We start from the raw sequence: 16,228 nt of genomic DNA, 5'->3' as shown, positions 1-16,228 counted from the left end.
GTTCTCTTCCAACACATTAGGTCACCAGTTAATGTAATCAGGCAGTGGGCCTGCGGTGCCCCTTAAATGTCCTCCAACTGATATAGTTACTAAGCCAGGGACTGCTGCTTCCTGTACCCAAATCAAACTAAAAAAAAAAAATACTGGAGGGTGCCCCATCTCCTAAACAATTCAACTAACCACAAGACTGCATCTGTGAGGCAGAGAATATTTCTCATCGGTTAGTGACAAATCAGCAACTTCTTATACTCTCTGAAAGATTTTTTTTTTTTTTTTTTCTAAGAAAAAAATTCTGATCGTAGGGAGCGTTGCATGAAACGGGTAGCCTAATATGGCTGCAATCAAAGCAGTATAAGAATGATTTTTGTCCAGCCGACATCGAAATGGTGGTGGATGTAGATAGCGATGCAGGAAACCCCAAGCTGTGAAACATCCCTGCAAGGTGAAGAGGAAGGCCCTGTGACAACTAAAAGGAGAAAGCATGGGGGAGGAAAGCTGAAAAATGTCATAAGGTGAAGTGAATGACTAACACCTAAAGTGAAGACAAATTTGTGCAGCTCTGCAAGATATTATGGTGCTATACACAAGACCTCTTAAGTCCGCTATAGATGTACCAGTACAGCCAGAGAAAACATAGCAAGATCCCCTTATGGACCAACCGGTACCTGCTGATTGTCTTACAGGTCCATAGAGCGGTACCAAGTGTCACTGCGAGACCTTTTGCCTCTCGTAAGATGGCAGGGTCCTTTAAAAAAAAAAATAAATACGTTTGCAAGAGAGAGTCTCCTCCTGCAGGTTGAATATGGGTACTGCAGGCAACCATGCAAGCCAATGGAGCCCAGCTTTATAATCACAATGGGATTACTAAAACAAGTTTAAAAAATGGTAACAAGTAAATATATTTCCCCACTGATGTCACCATCAGTATGATTTCATAGGGTAAATTGGATTGGTCGGGTTCAAAAATAGGCCATGGGCGTAGACTTACCAGATGTCCAAATTACAAAAAAGAAATTACCTCCCAAATAGCTGAACAAAATTATAACATTTTGTGTTTATTGCTGTTTAAAGAACAGAATAGTACATTAGAGACAATGGGCATTAGCCAAATGGAAAGGTGAAGAAGCTCTTTGATAATCAGTAACAATCTGTCAAAGATGTAAACTATGTCTTGTACATCAACGCTGTCAGCAGTGCGTCACAACATAGGTTCTGTGGAATGTTCTGCATTTCGGTTATATGGGCATCATTTTTTATTTACTTTACCTTGCAAGTACATGGAGGAATTCAGCAGAATTCTCCCATATGCCTCTTTCCCTGACCTCCAGTTTCTTGGCTTGCAGGAGATGTGCTAGCCAAAACACATACCCTGGTTGCCATAGAGCATATGCACTATACTCATCTCCAGCCAGCCCTGGCTCATGAATGTAATGTCTAATGAGATTCCCCCTCCCTCCAGGGTATGTGTGCAGAAAGCACTGATTTCAATAAAGAAGCTTTCCAGCCATTGATTGGCTGCTTCAAGCTGCCAAAAGTGGCACAAAAAAACAAAAAAACCATGGAGGGGGCTGTACACTACAGCGCTTAAGGCTAGTTGGAGACCATAGCAGTGCAGGTAGTTATTTACAATTAATTAACCGAAAGCAATGTTTTACTCTAAAACATGGAAAAAATATATTTTTAAAAACTTTAGTCATGTGTTTTGTACTAAACACAAGTCCTGTTTGTTAAATACAGCTCCAAAAGGCAATAGAAACGAGTATATTCTACCCCATAACAAATTAGACAATGTTAAGCCACAAAGCTACAATCACCAAGAAAACCAGTTAGCTTAAAGCTAACCAGACAAGCAGAACACAGCACAGTGGCGCCCCAGATACCATTCCTGCAGCTTGTTCATATGGCAGATCGGTTTTTCAGTGTAAGGAGCTCTTCTTATCCAATCCACGATGCTGAAAATTCTAATTCGTAGACCATTTTGGTTCATGGCACCGGCTGGTAAATCATTATTCTTTCAGATACTTTAGGATCCACAGAGCAATATTCATGAAACCATCAGATTCTGCATCCACCTTTGACAAGGAATGGTTGTTTCCAGGATACCACAGTAACCTACGGGAGGGTGAGAATGTCAACAATGGCAGTTAAATTGGTGGCAATCAGAGGTTTCTAACACTCTATTACTAAAACCCAGTGATTCCTCAATCTCAATGCTCAAGGCACATTTAAGGTTTTCAGTACCTCTTCAGCCAGCGGATCTTCCAGACTGGCTAGAAGTCACTGCTCCTCCAACATCTACCTTTATGTGCATTTATGCAAAATTTGACTGTGTTGCTTGAACTCAGGGATATGGTGAGAAGCAAGGAGTATCTACACGGTCTATATGGTATTTTAGTTTTCAAGACCAGTTCCTTCATTTCAACACAGTATTTCCAACAATGCATATTTTAATGATTACATTTTATGAGCACAAATGGATCAGTTGGCATCAGTGCCCAGGTAGAGTAGACCAGAAGTGTCCCTTTATCTCTGTGTTCTCAAAAGCAATGCATTGTCTAGGGATTTAAAATCTTGATGCAGACTCACCATGTGCACATTAAAGGATTTATTCTTCCACAATGAGATGCTAGCAGTTGCCTACCACTGTTCCATACAGTACTTTGACTAGGTATTTTATGATTGACCCCAATATGTGGTTCAGATATATATATATAAAAAGAGAAAACACACCGTGCAGGTACATCATGGGCCCTCAGTGCTTTGTAATACTCCAGGCCCTGCTTGTTTGGGACTCGTCTGTCTTCTTCCCCTAGCATTAGCAGGACTGGGGTCTTCACCTGAGAACAGAATCCAGATAATGTGAGGGGAGCATTAGATTTATAAATTAATTAGCATCTGTCTTTTTCTTTTTGTTAACAGTAAGTTTTTTGAGGAATAAGAAGTACCTGAGACACAAATCTAATCGGGGATTTATTTAACATGTCACCCCACTGAGCAGCATCCGGAGCTGCCTGGTAAGAGTAGGGAATGCCAGATTCTACCAGACACCTGGGAAAGAGAGAGAAGACTGTCATCCAAAATGTTTTTTGACAAATAAAATATGACTTGACCACTATTAGCAATCATTGTGCAGTGTGGGAAAAGCCATGTAAGGAGCCGTCTTACCAGTCTGGTATATCAGTCGATCCAAACATGGCTGGCAGGTTTGTAACTGGGTTCCGGGCAACACAGGCTTTATAGTAACCTGGATACTGTCCAATCAAATGCAAAGACAGGAATCCACCATGGGACCCTCCGCAAAGTACAATCTTCTCTGGGTCTAGAGGATCTTCCCGCAGAGCCTGCTCCACGGCTAACTGTGAAAATGTTGGAGTGTATAAAGGCATTTATATGCAGGAGCATTCTGACAGATCGAGCAGGCATTACTGTTACATGTCTCAGTAATAATATAGAGAGATTAGTCCAGCTACTGATAAAAAAAAAGTCTTACAGTAGTGACAGGCCTTTGCCAACAGTTCTCAGAGTACATTAAATAATAGATACACATACATGCAGCTACCGCTAAATAAAAAGTTGAAATGCAAAGAAAGGCTTGTTGTGACCTAATGTATAGGATACATAATAAAACAAAAAGACAGAAAAATGCAACAGGTTTATATAACCAGTCATATATTTATGGTAATTTACCTGGACATCTTTCACATCTTGCTCTCCAACATTCTTTGGCAGAGAGAGGATGCTATCCTGTCCAAATCCAATGGATCCCCTATAGTTAACTATAGAACCGATAAAGAGATTCAGCGAGAAATGCTTGTTTTTCTATCAGGTAACTGGAACTCCTGAAGAACACTGAAACTCACTCACCTAGCAGCACAGCTAATCCCATTTTACACATCACAGCTGGGTAAAGCATCCACTCGCTGACAAAAGCAGAATGCGGACCCCCTATAGAAAAGAGACGGAATGATTCAGACAGATGAAATGGGGTGATGCATACCTAATGAATTAACAAAATGTACAGTGTTTAACATTACAATAGCCTAAAATGTACTATTCGGGACAGATTTCAGAAACATTTTAAATAAGGATATTAAAAAATACAGGGGTTTTTTTCAGAAAATTAACTGACATTCAAACTTTGAATCTGCAATTTTGTATTAGATTTGAATGATACGAGACCCCAATGGACTCAGCGACGCTGGTGCAAAAGCTACATAGCAGCAAAGACATAGATCAAAATTAAGACAGGGTTTTGTTTGTGGAAAAGAGGAAAAAGGAACATAAGATTTGTTAGAAAGCAAGATTAAAAGAAGAGTTAAATATAGGCAAGATTGCCCACAACTAACAACAAACATAAAAAAAAACCAAACAAACAAACCATGTGGATGTACAACTAGAGGAATTCTCTGCTCAGCAGGGATGTTCCGGGGCATAAGCAAGATAGATTCAAAACCCAGGCCAGCTGAAAGGAAGAAATACAACATGTTAATTGTTGGCTAGTTCAGGCAGCCTTTGTAAAAGGTGGGTGAGGAGAAGGGTGGAATTGACTGCTACCTAGACCAACTTTCACAAAGGAAAATTTCAAACTAAATATCCGCAAAGTAATTACACTGATCAACAAAGAAAAAAAATCTGTAGTTTCAATGAATTCATTTAGTATTCATAATAATCATTCTAAAAAATGGCATGACAGTTATGAGTTGACGTTTAAGAACGGCCTGAGAGTTATATTTTAAATATTACTGTTCTGCAGTATACTGTAGATTGCATATTTTTATTATTCAAAAATGTATTATATTAATGGATCAAAGCTTCTTCAAGCCCTGCTGCCAAGTCTACATGAATTAATTAGAGTATTATGCCACAGGAATCCACCCTTTCATTATTTGCCATCTGAGGACTGGTAAAATATAATATAGACAGTGCAAAAAACAGTAAAGGTCTGTTCTAAACCAGCCTAGTGGGTATCTCTGTTTTTGTTTTTAACAAACAGTTTGTGAGTTCCAGTAGGTTAGAAACGGGTTACACGTTCATATAAAAGCACTTTTTAATGATTCTTGGGGTGTTTGTTAGATAACTTTATGACATCTCCCGATGTAACTCTCCTCATATAAATTAAGTGAATGTATTGAGAGACATTTCATTAAAAAGAAACACTGTGGTAAAATAACAAGCTGTAACTTACGGTACTTAGAGTTTTCCTGCTCTTGAGGAGGCTGATGAGTTTTAAAGCTCCACTCGATGTCTAGGATAGGATTCTCCTCTTCCAAGGACACCCACGTCATTTCTTCTTCTTTTTCACTGGGAGGTAGGAAACCTACTTTCTGCAAAGAGATCAAGTATTAGTAACACATAATGATGAATAAGGAGATGTAGATTTCACATTAAAAATAACTCTGCAAACTCACCAGAGTAGGAGGGCAGCTTGGAGATGAAAAGGTGACAACAAGAAGGTCTCTGTCAATGGCCATTAGCTTCCAGCTACCCAATGGAGTACCTGTGGGAAAAGTTACTATTCAAGAGAATGCAAATCACATGGAAGACATCATGAATGGGTGAAGAGTAGATTGGTTGATGAGGTATGTAAATGTGCAACCACTTTAAAATGGGAATGGACTTTTTAAACTTGCAAAAGAGGGCTGCACTCTTTACTATTCTGTCTCAAAGGATCTGCTCTTCAATAATCACTTGGAAGGGTTTATTCACGATATAGTTCTAGATACCTTACCTTTGGGCAGCAGCTGTGTCACCTTTCTGGACATTATGTCAACAACAAACAGACACTGAATAAAACAGAGAAATGATTGTTATATTGACTCGTAAGCTCCAGACTTTACACTTCACAGACTTTGACTTCTGGGTCTAACCTGCTTACTGCGCAGCACCGTATCCAATACAACTCTCTGACTGTCTGCAGACCAGCAGAAGGATGCCAGTAATGAAGTGTAGATACCAGCAAACTGCTCTGAAAATAGACAAAAGATTAAGGGCTTCCAGCATCAGGCAGTATAAGGAACACCAGCCCACAGAAGGTACAAATGTTTACTTTCTTTAAAGTAATAACCAAATGAGTAAAATATCAAACTAAAGCATCACATGAGGCTGATAGGAGCATCACCTTGCTGTTCTAGAAGACAAACTAATCAGTTTGCGGATGGTGTAATTAGCGTTGGAAATGATTATTTTCTGAGACAATGTGTTTTGTTACCCATAATAATCATGACTCTATACACCACTTTTACATAAGCCACCTAAGGAGATATGATATAGGAAAGTGTTGTCCAACCTAGTCTTTAAAGGATGAAAGCGTGCTGTAGTTTTTGGGATTTCTCCACTTAACATGCAATCAAACAATTAACATTCTATGTGTCATCTTGAAAGCCCAATGGAATTGCAGCCTTTGAAGACCAAATTGAACGTAATTTCTCACAAAATACCTGCTCCAGGTTGTCTTAATTTACAGATATATAGATTATACTAAAGAAGCTGAATGTATGAAATACAGCTCCATTTGGTCTTGGTATCACTTACATTGTAAAACAGTAGAACATCTTTACTTACCATCAGTACTTCGAGGCACAATATCCACTACAGTGGACGTCACTTTGGTGTACCAGTCATACTACAAATAATAAACATAAATAATTTGTGCTTTATAAATAAAACTTTAAAAATACCTACGAATAAACCAATTCTCTTATTAATTCTCAGATGTTTCTAGTGTTAAAGTTAACTCTTCGCTTTCCTTGTAACTACAATAAATGACTAGATGTGAAGGGACAGGACACTGACCATTATGAGTTGGCAGCACTGCTGGTGAGGTCCAAACTCTTCACACTTTAGATATACAATGCGGCACTTGTCTGGGCTCAGTCTGGGAGAGAAAACAGAAGCTGTGTCCGTGGAGAGCGTCTCTGTAAAGGGTACACAATTAAAGATTATAACATTAAAACCAGATCCTGCAATATGAAAGTAAACTGTTACAAGATCCTACTCACCACATTTCCCCCCTGTCAGGTCCACGAAAAACAAGGCAGATCTGGAAAGAGAGAGAGCGGAGTTAGTATGATAACCAGTAAGGGACTTGACAGGTACATTCAAGGCTCTATATTATATCTACTGTATTCTCACCTCCTATTAGGACAATACTTTAGGCCAAGTCGGAAGGGGCTGTGCCACCACCCAACAAATACCACACCGGTGTCATCAGGGGACCAGAATGCCTACGAATAAGACATTGATTGAGATGATGACAAAAGGACAAAGAAAAAAAAAAGGACTTAGAACAACAAATTACTCACAAAGTGTTTATTCACTAGAGAGGGAGATTAACACAAAGTTTCGTTGCCAATTTCACTTTAGATTATGAAGAGCCCAGAGAGCTTCTGCTTTAACAATAAGTTGAAGGGCCCAGTATAAGGGTTTGGTAGGCCAGGTCACTTACTTCTGGTGCACTCTCTAGCCAACCCTCTCTTTAGTGAATAACTCCCAAAAGAGACACAGAATGTATCGCTCACCTGTCCTGGTGATATATTTTCTGGTATTCCTTCCAGTACAGAAATGTTCCCACTCTCTATATCCAGGACACACAAAGCTGGAACACTTTTATTCACAAGTCCTTCCCCCCAGTCCTCGTGAAGCACAAACTGTTCACCCTGCATAGCATGATAAACACACTGGATTGTATACCTTGCCAATTCAACAAAGAGAAAAGATGACAAAACAAAACAAATAAATGCATTAAAAATTAATTTTAAATATTTCTCAATGGCCCTAATTAGAGGTTTTAATGAAAAGTGTCAGATCCTTTCTTCAGTGTTGATCAAGAATGACCCTGCATGGTGTGGAAGAATGTTTGGCCTACATATGATAGATTCAGCCAGCTATAAGGGTTCTTTATTTTTCTCTCACCTTGATGGGTTTACTAACTGCATTGTCTTCTTCCTCAGATGCTCCAGTACCCAGCTCTTTAGTAGATGTCTGAAAGAAGGACTCTGCTTTGGGCCGCTTCTTCTCAGCAATGTACAAGAGGTGAGACTCTGAGTGTGACCAGGACAGACATCCAAACTGCTCTGGAGAGGTAAAGGAGACACAGATGCATTTATTAGACACAGGACATGATCATGGACTGCTCCAACGCAGAAGGACAGAGAGCTACAGTTATCTCAGGGAACTAAAAAAATGCTTCCCAAAAAAAGATCCTACAAGTGACACAGAGAGCATATACAGACAAGACAGAATTGTGACACGGATGTTTATTTATTAAAGTAAGTGGAAGACTTTGCTGGAGAGTTTCATCTACATGACTTCACTATATATCATGAAGGCCCACGCCCAATGAAATTCTGCTGCGAGAAGAGCTTGGCTGGCACTGGATAATGCATAGTTACATTTGTGAGATATCACTAAAAGGCATTTTGCCTATTAAATTATGCATTACACGGGGCTAGTGCCAACTCTGCTTGTTGGCCCTTCATTATGAACAGTGAAGTGAAGGAAGTGAAACCACATTTTGTCCTTTAGTGAACAGACCCCAGAGACTCACAAAACTAATGTAGGGGGAGACTAATTTTATGGTGGATTGGGGATTAATATAAAAGACACAGTTAAGAAGTTGAAGGTAGAGTTAGCCCCTTGCTAACTCCATTGCCAGAAAATGTGAGAATTACACATCATTGCAATCCCTGTGTATTAGACTCTCATGAATCAAGCACATGTTCACTGTCCCTCACCATCCTCATACACTTTCCCATGTTTATCTAGGGCTGTCAGGTTGATGCTTTTCACTTTGCGATTCTTCTCCCAAACCTGAATAAAGAGAGAGAGAAAAAAAAAAAACAAATTCACCTGAGAAACATAAATGATGAAACAATCACTAAGGTACATGAATCCTAGCAGTATTAAGTAATTCTCCACAAAAAATAGACTAAAACAAATTGTGTAAATGAGATGATATTCCCAACCAAAGGCCAGGAACCTATTTTATAAGAAGTTACCACATATATATATTGCTTAAAAGATTTATAGTATAAAAGTAGAACCCTTCATGATTCCAAACTGCAAATCTAACTTAGTTTACATCAGAACTTGAGTTAGATTGTAGCTGAAGGCACTATAAGCTTTTATCTTTTTAAGCTTTATTAATTACATTGCATCACTTGGGGGGGGCGAGGGTTGTAGAACTAGTCCTCCCCTCATAACAGACCTCATGGATCCAATTATCTTACCTCTAAAAACTGGGAGTTCTCACCCTTCTCATTCTTGGTCTCTCGCAGGACAGCTTTCAATGCTCCAGAAGGAGACTCTCTGCTTAGAAGCCTGTAGAAAACATATTTATATATTAGTGGAATCCAAAAGGTACTATAAACTTGGATAACCTCAGCAGGAAAATTCTAGTCTAGGCTTATTAGCAACCTGTGTGAAAACTACTTCCATAAAGTTTTTCCTTCATTATTATTATATGCATTGCCAATATATAGGGTACAAACTTTACTATACAACACTTCTACCTACTTCAAGGTGTTAATGTGATCATCCCTGTCTCCACAATACCCATGTTTTCAGATATCCCCCTTACTTACTCGCCCTTAATCTCGCAGCCATTCCCACAAGCTCCAGAATACACAATAGTGTTGTTATCATGGAAGACAATGTATTGCCGGCAAAACCTAATTTGCTCATTTCGATCCAAGTCTCTTTGCGACCACTCTGAAAAAGGACAAAGTATCGAGAAGGGTGGTGATGAAGAACCAAAGTTATTAACATTTCATTGGAGATCATATACAATATGTTAATTTGCATCTAAAAGAACATCACAGTAAGGAACCAACTAATCTTACTTCAGTGCAAGCACCATCAACAAAACTTTTACACACTTCAAGGCAAACTATTCAAACAGAGTTATACGGCAAAGCTGCTCAACTAAGCTTGAAGCGTACGTCAGCCAGGGCCGGCCCAAGACAAAATGTCGCCTGGGGCGAAGTTTAAAATGCGCCCCCCCCCATTATCTACCCTTCCTCTCCCTGCCGCCCCCCCATTATCTACCCTTCCTCTTCCACCCCGTACTTACCTTTCAGCAGTCCTGCAGTGAGTCTCCCTGCTCGGTCTCGGTGCCGGCTTGTAATGCTGAGCGCCTGAAATTACGTCATCTTCCGGCACTCAACATTACAAGCCGGCACAGAGACCGAGCTAGAGGGCTCGCAGAGGAGGGAGAGAGGGGCGCTGAGCGGGTACTGACAACTTGGTAAGATAAAACCACTCGGCGCCCTCTCTCTCTCTCTTCTCGGCTTTAAAAAAAAAAGTGCCGCCTGGAGGAGTTGCCCCACTCGGCTCCATTGTTAGGCCGGCCCTGACGTCAGCCATCATTCTACATTAGCAGTGCAAGACCACTTAGCTACCAATCCATTCTATATTATTTAGGGAGAAAGGGACATTCTATGGAACCCCGAGAACTGCAACTCCATAGATTTTTATGCAAAATAAATAATTAAAATAAGCTAAAAGTACATTTTATGGAACTGTAGCTGCCCTGCTCCTGGGGTTTGTTGAGTGCTGACATAAAGATGCCATTACTGTTTCAAAATCACAGGTAGGTAAAGAATAGTTACTTAGTATTGTAACGTTGTAAATCTTTTATTACTACTTTTATTAACAGTACCTTGTAGCAAATCTGCTGACCTTATGTTATACTAGCAACTAGGTAGCTACAGCTTTCGTTTTACATGCATAATGTTAATCAAAAGTTAGTACATGTATAAAATGAACCACCCTGCACTTCTGCTGTTTCATATACAGTAAATGATTTATGCAGCGCCATCATATACAGCAGTGCCATTCATCTAGTAAGTAGGACATAACAAGTAGTGCATAATGTAACAAAAAGGAAGTGAGGAAACAAAAGGAGAAACAAAAGGAGAGAAGCGAGGCATTTCAGAGGATGGTACAGCATGAGGAAAAACTAGTGTAGAGTGATGAGTTATTCCTTACCGGTGTAGATATTGCTGTATCGGCCCCCGTACTGTGTGGTGACATCCGGTCCAATCGTAACACTGGAAAGTGATGGGAATTGGCTGAGGTCCCGATACAACGAGGCAATTTCTTTGGGGTCCCTAATGAACTGTATAGAAAAACAGATTTAAAAAATAAAAACACGAAGTGCAAGAACCAAATTATAATCTGAGCGCTACAGAAGATCATTTCAGAGTAGTATTCAGAAATCGTACAGGACATATGTGCAGGTTAATATTGAAGATCAAGGTGAAATCTTAAAGGGGCCACTTAAAAAGACAAGTCTCTTGATTATTTTACCCCGGAGAATTCAAACCTATCCATCAATAGGTGGTTAAATGTTTAAATAATCACTAAACCAACTTGTTAACGTGGTGAGTGCTTTATAGACGTGACGTCCATTACCGGTATTTCTATTTCATGCAAATCCATATATGTTGTACCTGACAAAGAGGACCACAGGGTGTTGTCACCATGTATTGACGCTGCTGAACCAAGATCTGCTGTTTCAGTGCCAATTTCTTTATCCAAACGATGGCCCCTCTCCCAAACCCCTATAGGAGTATACATTGATGCTCTCACTACCACTCTGTTACAGGGGCCATGGAGTCACTAATCACAGCAGATATGTGAACACATGACCTTTAGGTAATAATATATTGTGAATAATGCGATATAGAAAAGGGACCTTTGGTTCCCACCACCGAGACATTTTGTTGGCACAATGGGGGATAAAAATGGGACATACGATTAGATAGAATTAACAATAGAGAAGGATGATGTGAGTATGTGATCAATTATTAAATAAATCATTCTTTAATCAAGTAAAATTTTCCTCATTCATAATTCTGTCCATGGAACACAAAGGGAGGCGCCGATAGGCTGATGCAATACAAACTATCTGTGTTATTTATATGTAATTAAATCTTCAAATGAAGTAATAAGCTGTTGTTTGTTTGCATAACATATGAAAGAGCGCAATTAGAGGTACACACATTCAATAAGGGGGGTTGTTAAGAGTGTTGTGTTATTATTCATGAAGGGCCTACACAGGCAGATTCCTACACTGTGAAGGGCTGAGCCGGCCCAGAATAATGCATCAGTCAATGGCTCAAAGGTCTGAAAACTCTCACTGATTTCACTATACATTATACAGTTACAGCCAAGATCATCCTGCAGCAGAACCTGCTTGGGGTTGGTCGTTCATAATGTATTATAAAAGTCAAGGAGTTGAAACCACAGCTGTTGCTTTAGCAAATAAACTCTATACAGATTAAAATGAAATATAGGCCAGCTCTGAAAGGCTTTCTTTGTCAAACTTTTCACTCTTAATTTATGAGCCCCTACCCCTCTCATCCAACCGCGAGTATAATAAAACGGACAAGAACAAACAACTTTGCTGAGACTCTTTACAATGAAATTCAGCATGTCCCAGTAAGAAACACCAGAATGAAGTGCTAGCCGCTTCCATACGGACACCACTAAATAAAATAATAAGCGAGTGATTAACTACAGAGGGCTTCTAGGCCGATTAGTTGCGACAGCCATGCTACCACTCCTTTAGACCTCCATTAACATAAAGTAAATCCACATTTTGACCCACTTAAATTGGATAATTACTGTCACCAGCATTTACACCAAATAATGTCTACCATGCAGATTAATAACAAGGTCTCTTCCTCATATCAGGTGTGTGGACTACACTTAAAAAGTACCTAAAACAGAGGTGATGGGTTTAGAGGTGATGGGCCCTGAACAGCAGGGACACGGTGCTAGTTGGGCTGGGTGATGTGGGGGGTTCTTAGTGCATGGGACCCCCTCCTGCAACAAGGGTATTTGCTGACACCAATAAGTATTGGTGGTCAAAGGTCGCAGTGAGTAAGAATAGAAGCTCTCTGCTTCTAAAGAACACAAGGCTCAGAGTTACTGTAAAAGTTACTATATGCAGATTCGTGTATGTGTGTGTATATATATATATATATATATATATATATATATATATATATATATATATAAAAAAAGTCAGCGTGTACAGATGTGGCCATGTCTTTTAAGGGGCTGCATATCAGTGTGTGTGTGTGTGTGTGTGTGTGTATATATTTAAATGCCTGCGTATATCAGTTCAGCAGCACAAGGAAAGAAGCAGAACCTCTGCTACCGTGACACATGTCAAGATTTATTTGTGTTATATGTTCTCTGATGAATAATTTGTTGTTTACATATTCAGTTACATGTTATAACTTTAGTTTTTGTAGGAACAAAGTCTATCTTTGTATGTGATTCCCTTAAATACGATTCACGGGGAGACAACCGACCGTTGATTTCCAGTCCAATGCTGAATGGTGCTGTGAGGATCTCATGTGAATTTAAAAATGTGACGTATGAAGTTTTCTTACTTGGTAGCCATTAGTGTTAATGCACTGATACATGTGTGAAGGGGGACCCTTGGTATAGTGTTGTCCCAGGGGCCTCACCTGATTTTTATCTCCAAGATCCCCTGGATGGATCTTCAAAATAAGCAGATTTCTGATAGAAAAGTGATATCGGATATATATTATAATATAATAAAATATACCCAATTAGTAATATATTTATCAAATGGTCAGAGGAGCAAAAACAGATGAGGGCGAGGATATGCAAACCTGTATAAACACCTTTGAGATCTGTCAATGAGAATAAGATGGTTTCCGAGTAAACATGGGGGACAACCCATCAGAAATGATGGTGTGATCTACGCAACAGACACACGAATGGAGGGCCGTTTGCTCCTTTTATACATTTCGTTACAGGCACATTAGGCGTTTTTTTTGTGTCCTTCGCAGTGACCTTTATCACACTTGTTCAATTTCTCTTTTAACCCTGTATTTTCATGACCTTCTCTCATAAAAGGGCAGATCGGGTCACCCTAAGCCAGGGGAAGGGATGCCACATTTTCACAAGTAAACACTGAACTGGTTACAGTTTGCTTTGGGCTTTGGTGTCACCATATTTATCACAAAGTCCGGCTATTTCGTAAAACCAACATTGCATTGTGCTGCTGGTTTAGGAGGTACCTCAGTCAGAGAGTATATGAGAAAATGCGACATATTTCCTCAACACAGCCACACCACAGTGACCAGGAAGTATTAAACATTCACTGGCCACAAGCCCTAACTTTAGGTTTCCTAGCCATAGAACAGACAAAGCAGGTGTGTGCCCACAATGAGGTACCGCGCCAGGCCAATCCCTGGCTCTCTTACTACCTCTCCCACCCGGGATCCTGAATGACCCTCATAAGTAGCCCAGTTTCCATAGTAACACAGCTCACGCCCTGCTGACAAGGGGTACTCACATTTACCGCCGCCATGATGTAAATAGTCCAGGGAGCAATGCAAATCGTAAACCAGAGCTTAGCGATCCTTCAGAAGGCAGCGGAAGTCCCGAGGACACTGATTGGTTGTCTCAAGTCCGTGTATGCGAATGGGGCGTGGCTTAATGTACACGCAAACAGTGGAACAGGTGTTTGAGCGAACGGTTCCAGTTTAACTCTTTGGGGAATGTGTGGCGGGCACACGGGGTGGCATCAGGTTTTACAAGTATTGGGCAATAGATGAGTATATATTTATGATTGCGTATTCGTGGGAGTGGGAGGTTCACAAACTGTGCCAAGGGACTAGCTCGTCTTATAAGACGAACTCGTGTTCTGCACTCCGAAAAGAGGAAATGTCACGCATGAGCAACATGGACGTCACATGTATGATTGTTTATGCTGGTGGGGATGGCAGCACCCCAACTATTTTATAGTCAGACATCTATACGGTTTATTTGTCCTTATATACAGAAGTGGACCAATCAGTAAATCGCTTCTCATCGCCGTACGTGTGTTTAATGGCAGCTTGTGCCCAGGATCATATTGCAACTTTACCTGTAAGGTCACCGGTTCATAACTGCAAACGTATAATTATAAGAGACCCGACAACCAGGTTTATGTCCCGAGTGTTGGCTATCTCTACTTGGGTTTACGGTAGCCTTTTTTTCCCAGGACATGCACATATTTCACATGTTGCTGATGAGGAGGGGCCAGAGACCTTCGGGGCCAGGTAAAGCCAATTGGCTACAATCGGTCCCTTTCTCTCCCTAGTAAGTGACATATACACTGGTGCACACATACTGTCCTCTCACACACACATGCATACTAACACCTCACTTTAACCTTAGAGTCATGTAACATCACGTTATATGACCCTACTGCATCCCCGCGTCCCATGAGTGGACTGGTACAGGTCGTCTTGGCCCTTTGTGCATAAGGCCCAGGGGGCAATTGCTCCCTTTCCCCGGACCAATCTGCCTCTGTTGCTGACCAACACATGTAAAGTTCTGTTCTGTAGTGTCTGCTACATGTGAACTCCTTACTAATTTATACATACTGCAGGACGGAACGGAAAGGTGGAGTCCCATGGAAAACAGTAATGTAGGCGGCATTGACAAATACAGTTTTATGTAATTTTATTCCAATAAACTTCCTTTATCTGCAGACCTGGAGGATGCCATTGTTGTCAGTCATGTGATATCTTAGGAGTCCTTCCATGCTCGGAGGCCACACTGATTCTTTATGGCAATGTTCATAAAGTCTATCCTTCCTTAGACTTTCATTGTGATAAAGACTGAGGCATGCTATTGTTCATCACATGGCAGTATGATAAGGAGTCATACAATTGGCTACTATACAGCTGTGTGAAAACATTGTGTTATGTTAAAGTAGGACACGCATTTTTAATCTGAAACTAGTAATAAAAATGGTTTGCACTCTTCTTTAACGTACTGGTCTGTAGCAAGTGAAATGTATATGAGTTACGATACGGAGTAGGAACCTCAGGAACTAGCGGATCAGTCTGGAGCAAGAAATCAGTAATGTCTAAAGCCACACAGCCAGCAAGAGCCAAGTCACAAGCCGGGTCAGAACCAGTGCAGGACGTGAACAGGATCCAAACCAAAAGACAAGGGTGAGGTCCAGCCGGGTCAGAACCAGAAAACCTGGAACATCTAGGCTAAATAAGGAACCACAAAGTTCAAGAGATAACTTGGTCAGAAACATCAAACATGACGCAAAGGAACAATACCGGAGACACACCAAATAGGGGCCATGTCAGACTGAAGGTTTAAATACCTTACTTCCCGGTTTATCCAAGGCCAGGTAGGTGTGGAACAGGGTGAAAGGCCTTGCAGTGACGTCACTGGCCTG

General features: G+C 40.5%; 1 protein-coding gene across 2 annotated transcripts; it reads right to left on the bottom strand.

Moving 5' to 3' along the window:
- Window positions 1-1,677: 1,677 nt before the first annotated feature.
- LOC128500313 (acylamino-acid-releasing enzyme-like) lies at window positions 1,678-14,419 on the bottom strand. 2 transcript variants are annotated; one of them, XM_053469425.1, is made up of 22 exons: window positions 14,345-14,419; window positions 10,987-11,116; window positions 9,582-9,708; window positions 9,228-9,318; window positions 8,733-8,808; window positions 7,912-8,072; window positions 7,518-7,655; window positions 7,132-7,223; window positions 6,999-7,039; window positions 6,793-6,914; window positions 6,562-6,622; window positions 5,868-5,965; window positions 5,729-5,783; window positions 5,409-5,497; window positions 5,186-5,324; window positions 4,379-4,462; window positions 3,865-3,945; window positions 3,688-3,776; window positions 3,166-3,356; window positions 2,946-3,048; window positions 2,731-2,837; window positions 1,678-2,112 (listed from the first exon to the last, which is right to left on the bottom strand). In XM_053469425.1, exons 1-22 carry the CDS (start codon window positions 14,351-14,353, stop codon window positions 2,007-2,009), a joined length of 2,190 nt encoding a protein of 729 aa, XP_053325400.1. In that variant the 5' UTR covers window positions 14,354-14,419; the 3' UTR covers window positions 1,678-2,006. The 2 variants fall into 2 exon arrangements, with proteins under 2 accessions (XP_053325400.1, XP_053325398.1); XM_053469423.1 differs by lacking the exon at window positions 14,345-14,419 and adding an exon at window positions 11,451-11,555.
- Between the last annotated feature and the right edge of the window lie 1,809 nt (window positions 14,420-16,228).

The sequence above is a fragment of the Spea bombifrons genome, chromosome 6 (assembly GCF_027358695.1).
Source record: "Spea bombifrons isolate aSpeBom1 chromosome 6, aSpeBom1.2.pri, whole genome shotgun sequence".
NCBI classification, from domain to species: Eukaryota; Metazoa; Chordata; class Amphibia; order Anura; family Pelobatidae; genus Spea; species Spea bombifrons.
This window is presented reverse-complemented; position numbering and strand designations above follow the sequence as displayed.

What these genes read in the sequence shown, in the direction of transcription:
- LOC128500313 (XM_053469423.1), bottom strand. Translation starts at nt 11,483, where the DNA reads ATGGTGACAACACCCTGTGGTCCTCTTTGTCAG. An exon ending in AAGTATTGTCCTAATAGGAG is followed by an intron (nt 7,040 to 7,131) that starts GTGAGAATACAG and finishes CTCTCTTTCCAG; the next exon opens with ATCTGCCTTGTTTTTCGTGG. An exon ending in TCGACTGATATACCAGACTG is followed by an intron (nt 3,049 to 3,165) that starts GTAAGACGGCTC and finishes TCTCTTTCCCAG; the next exon opens with GTGTCTGGTAGAATCTGGCA.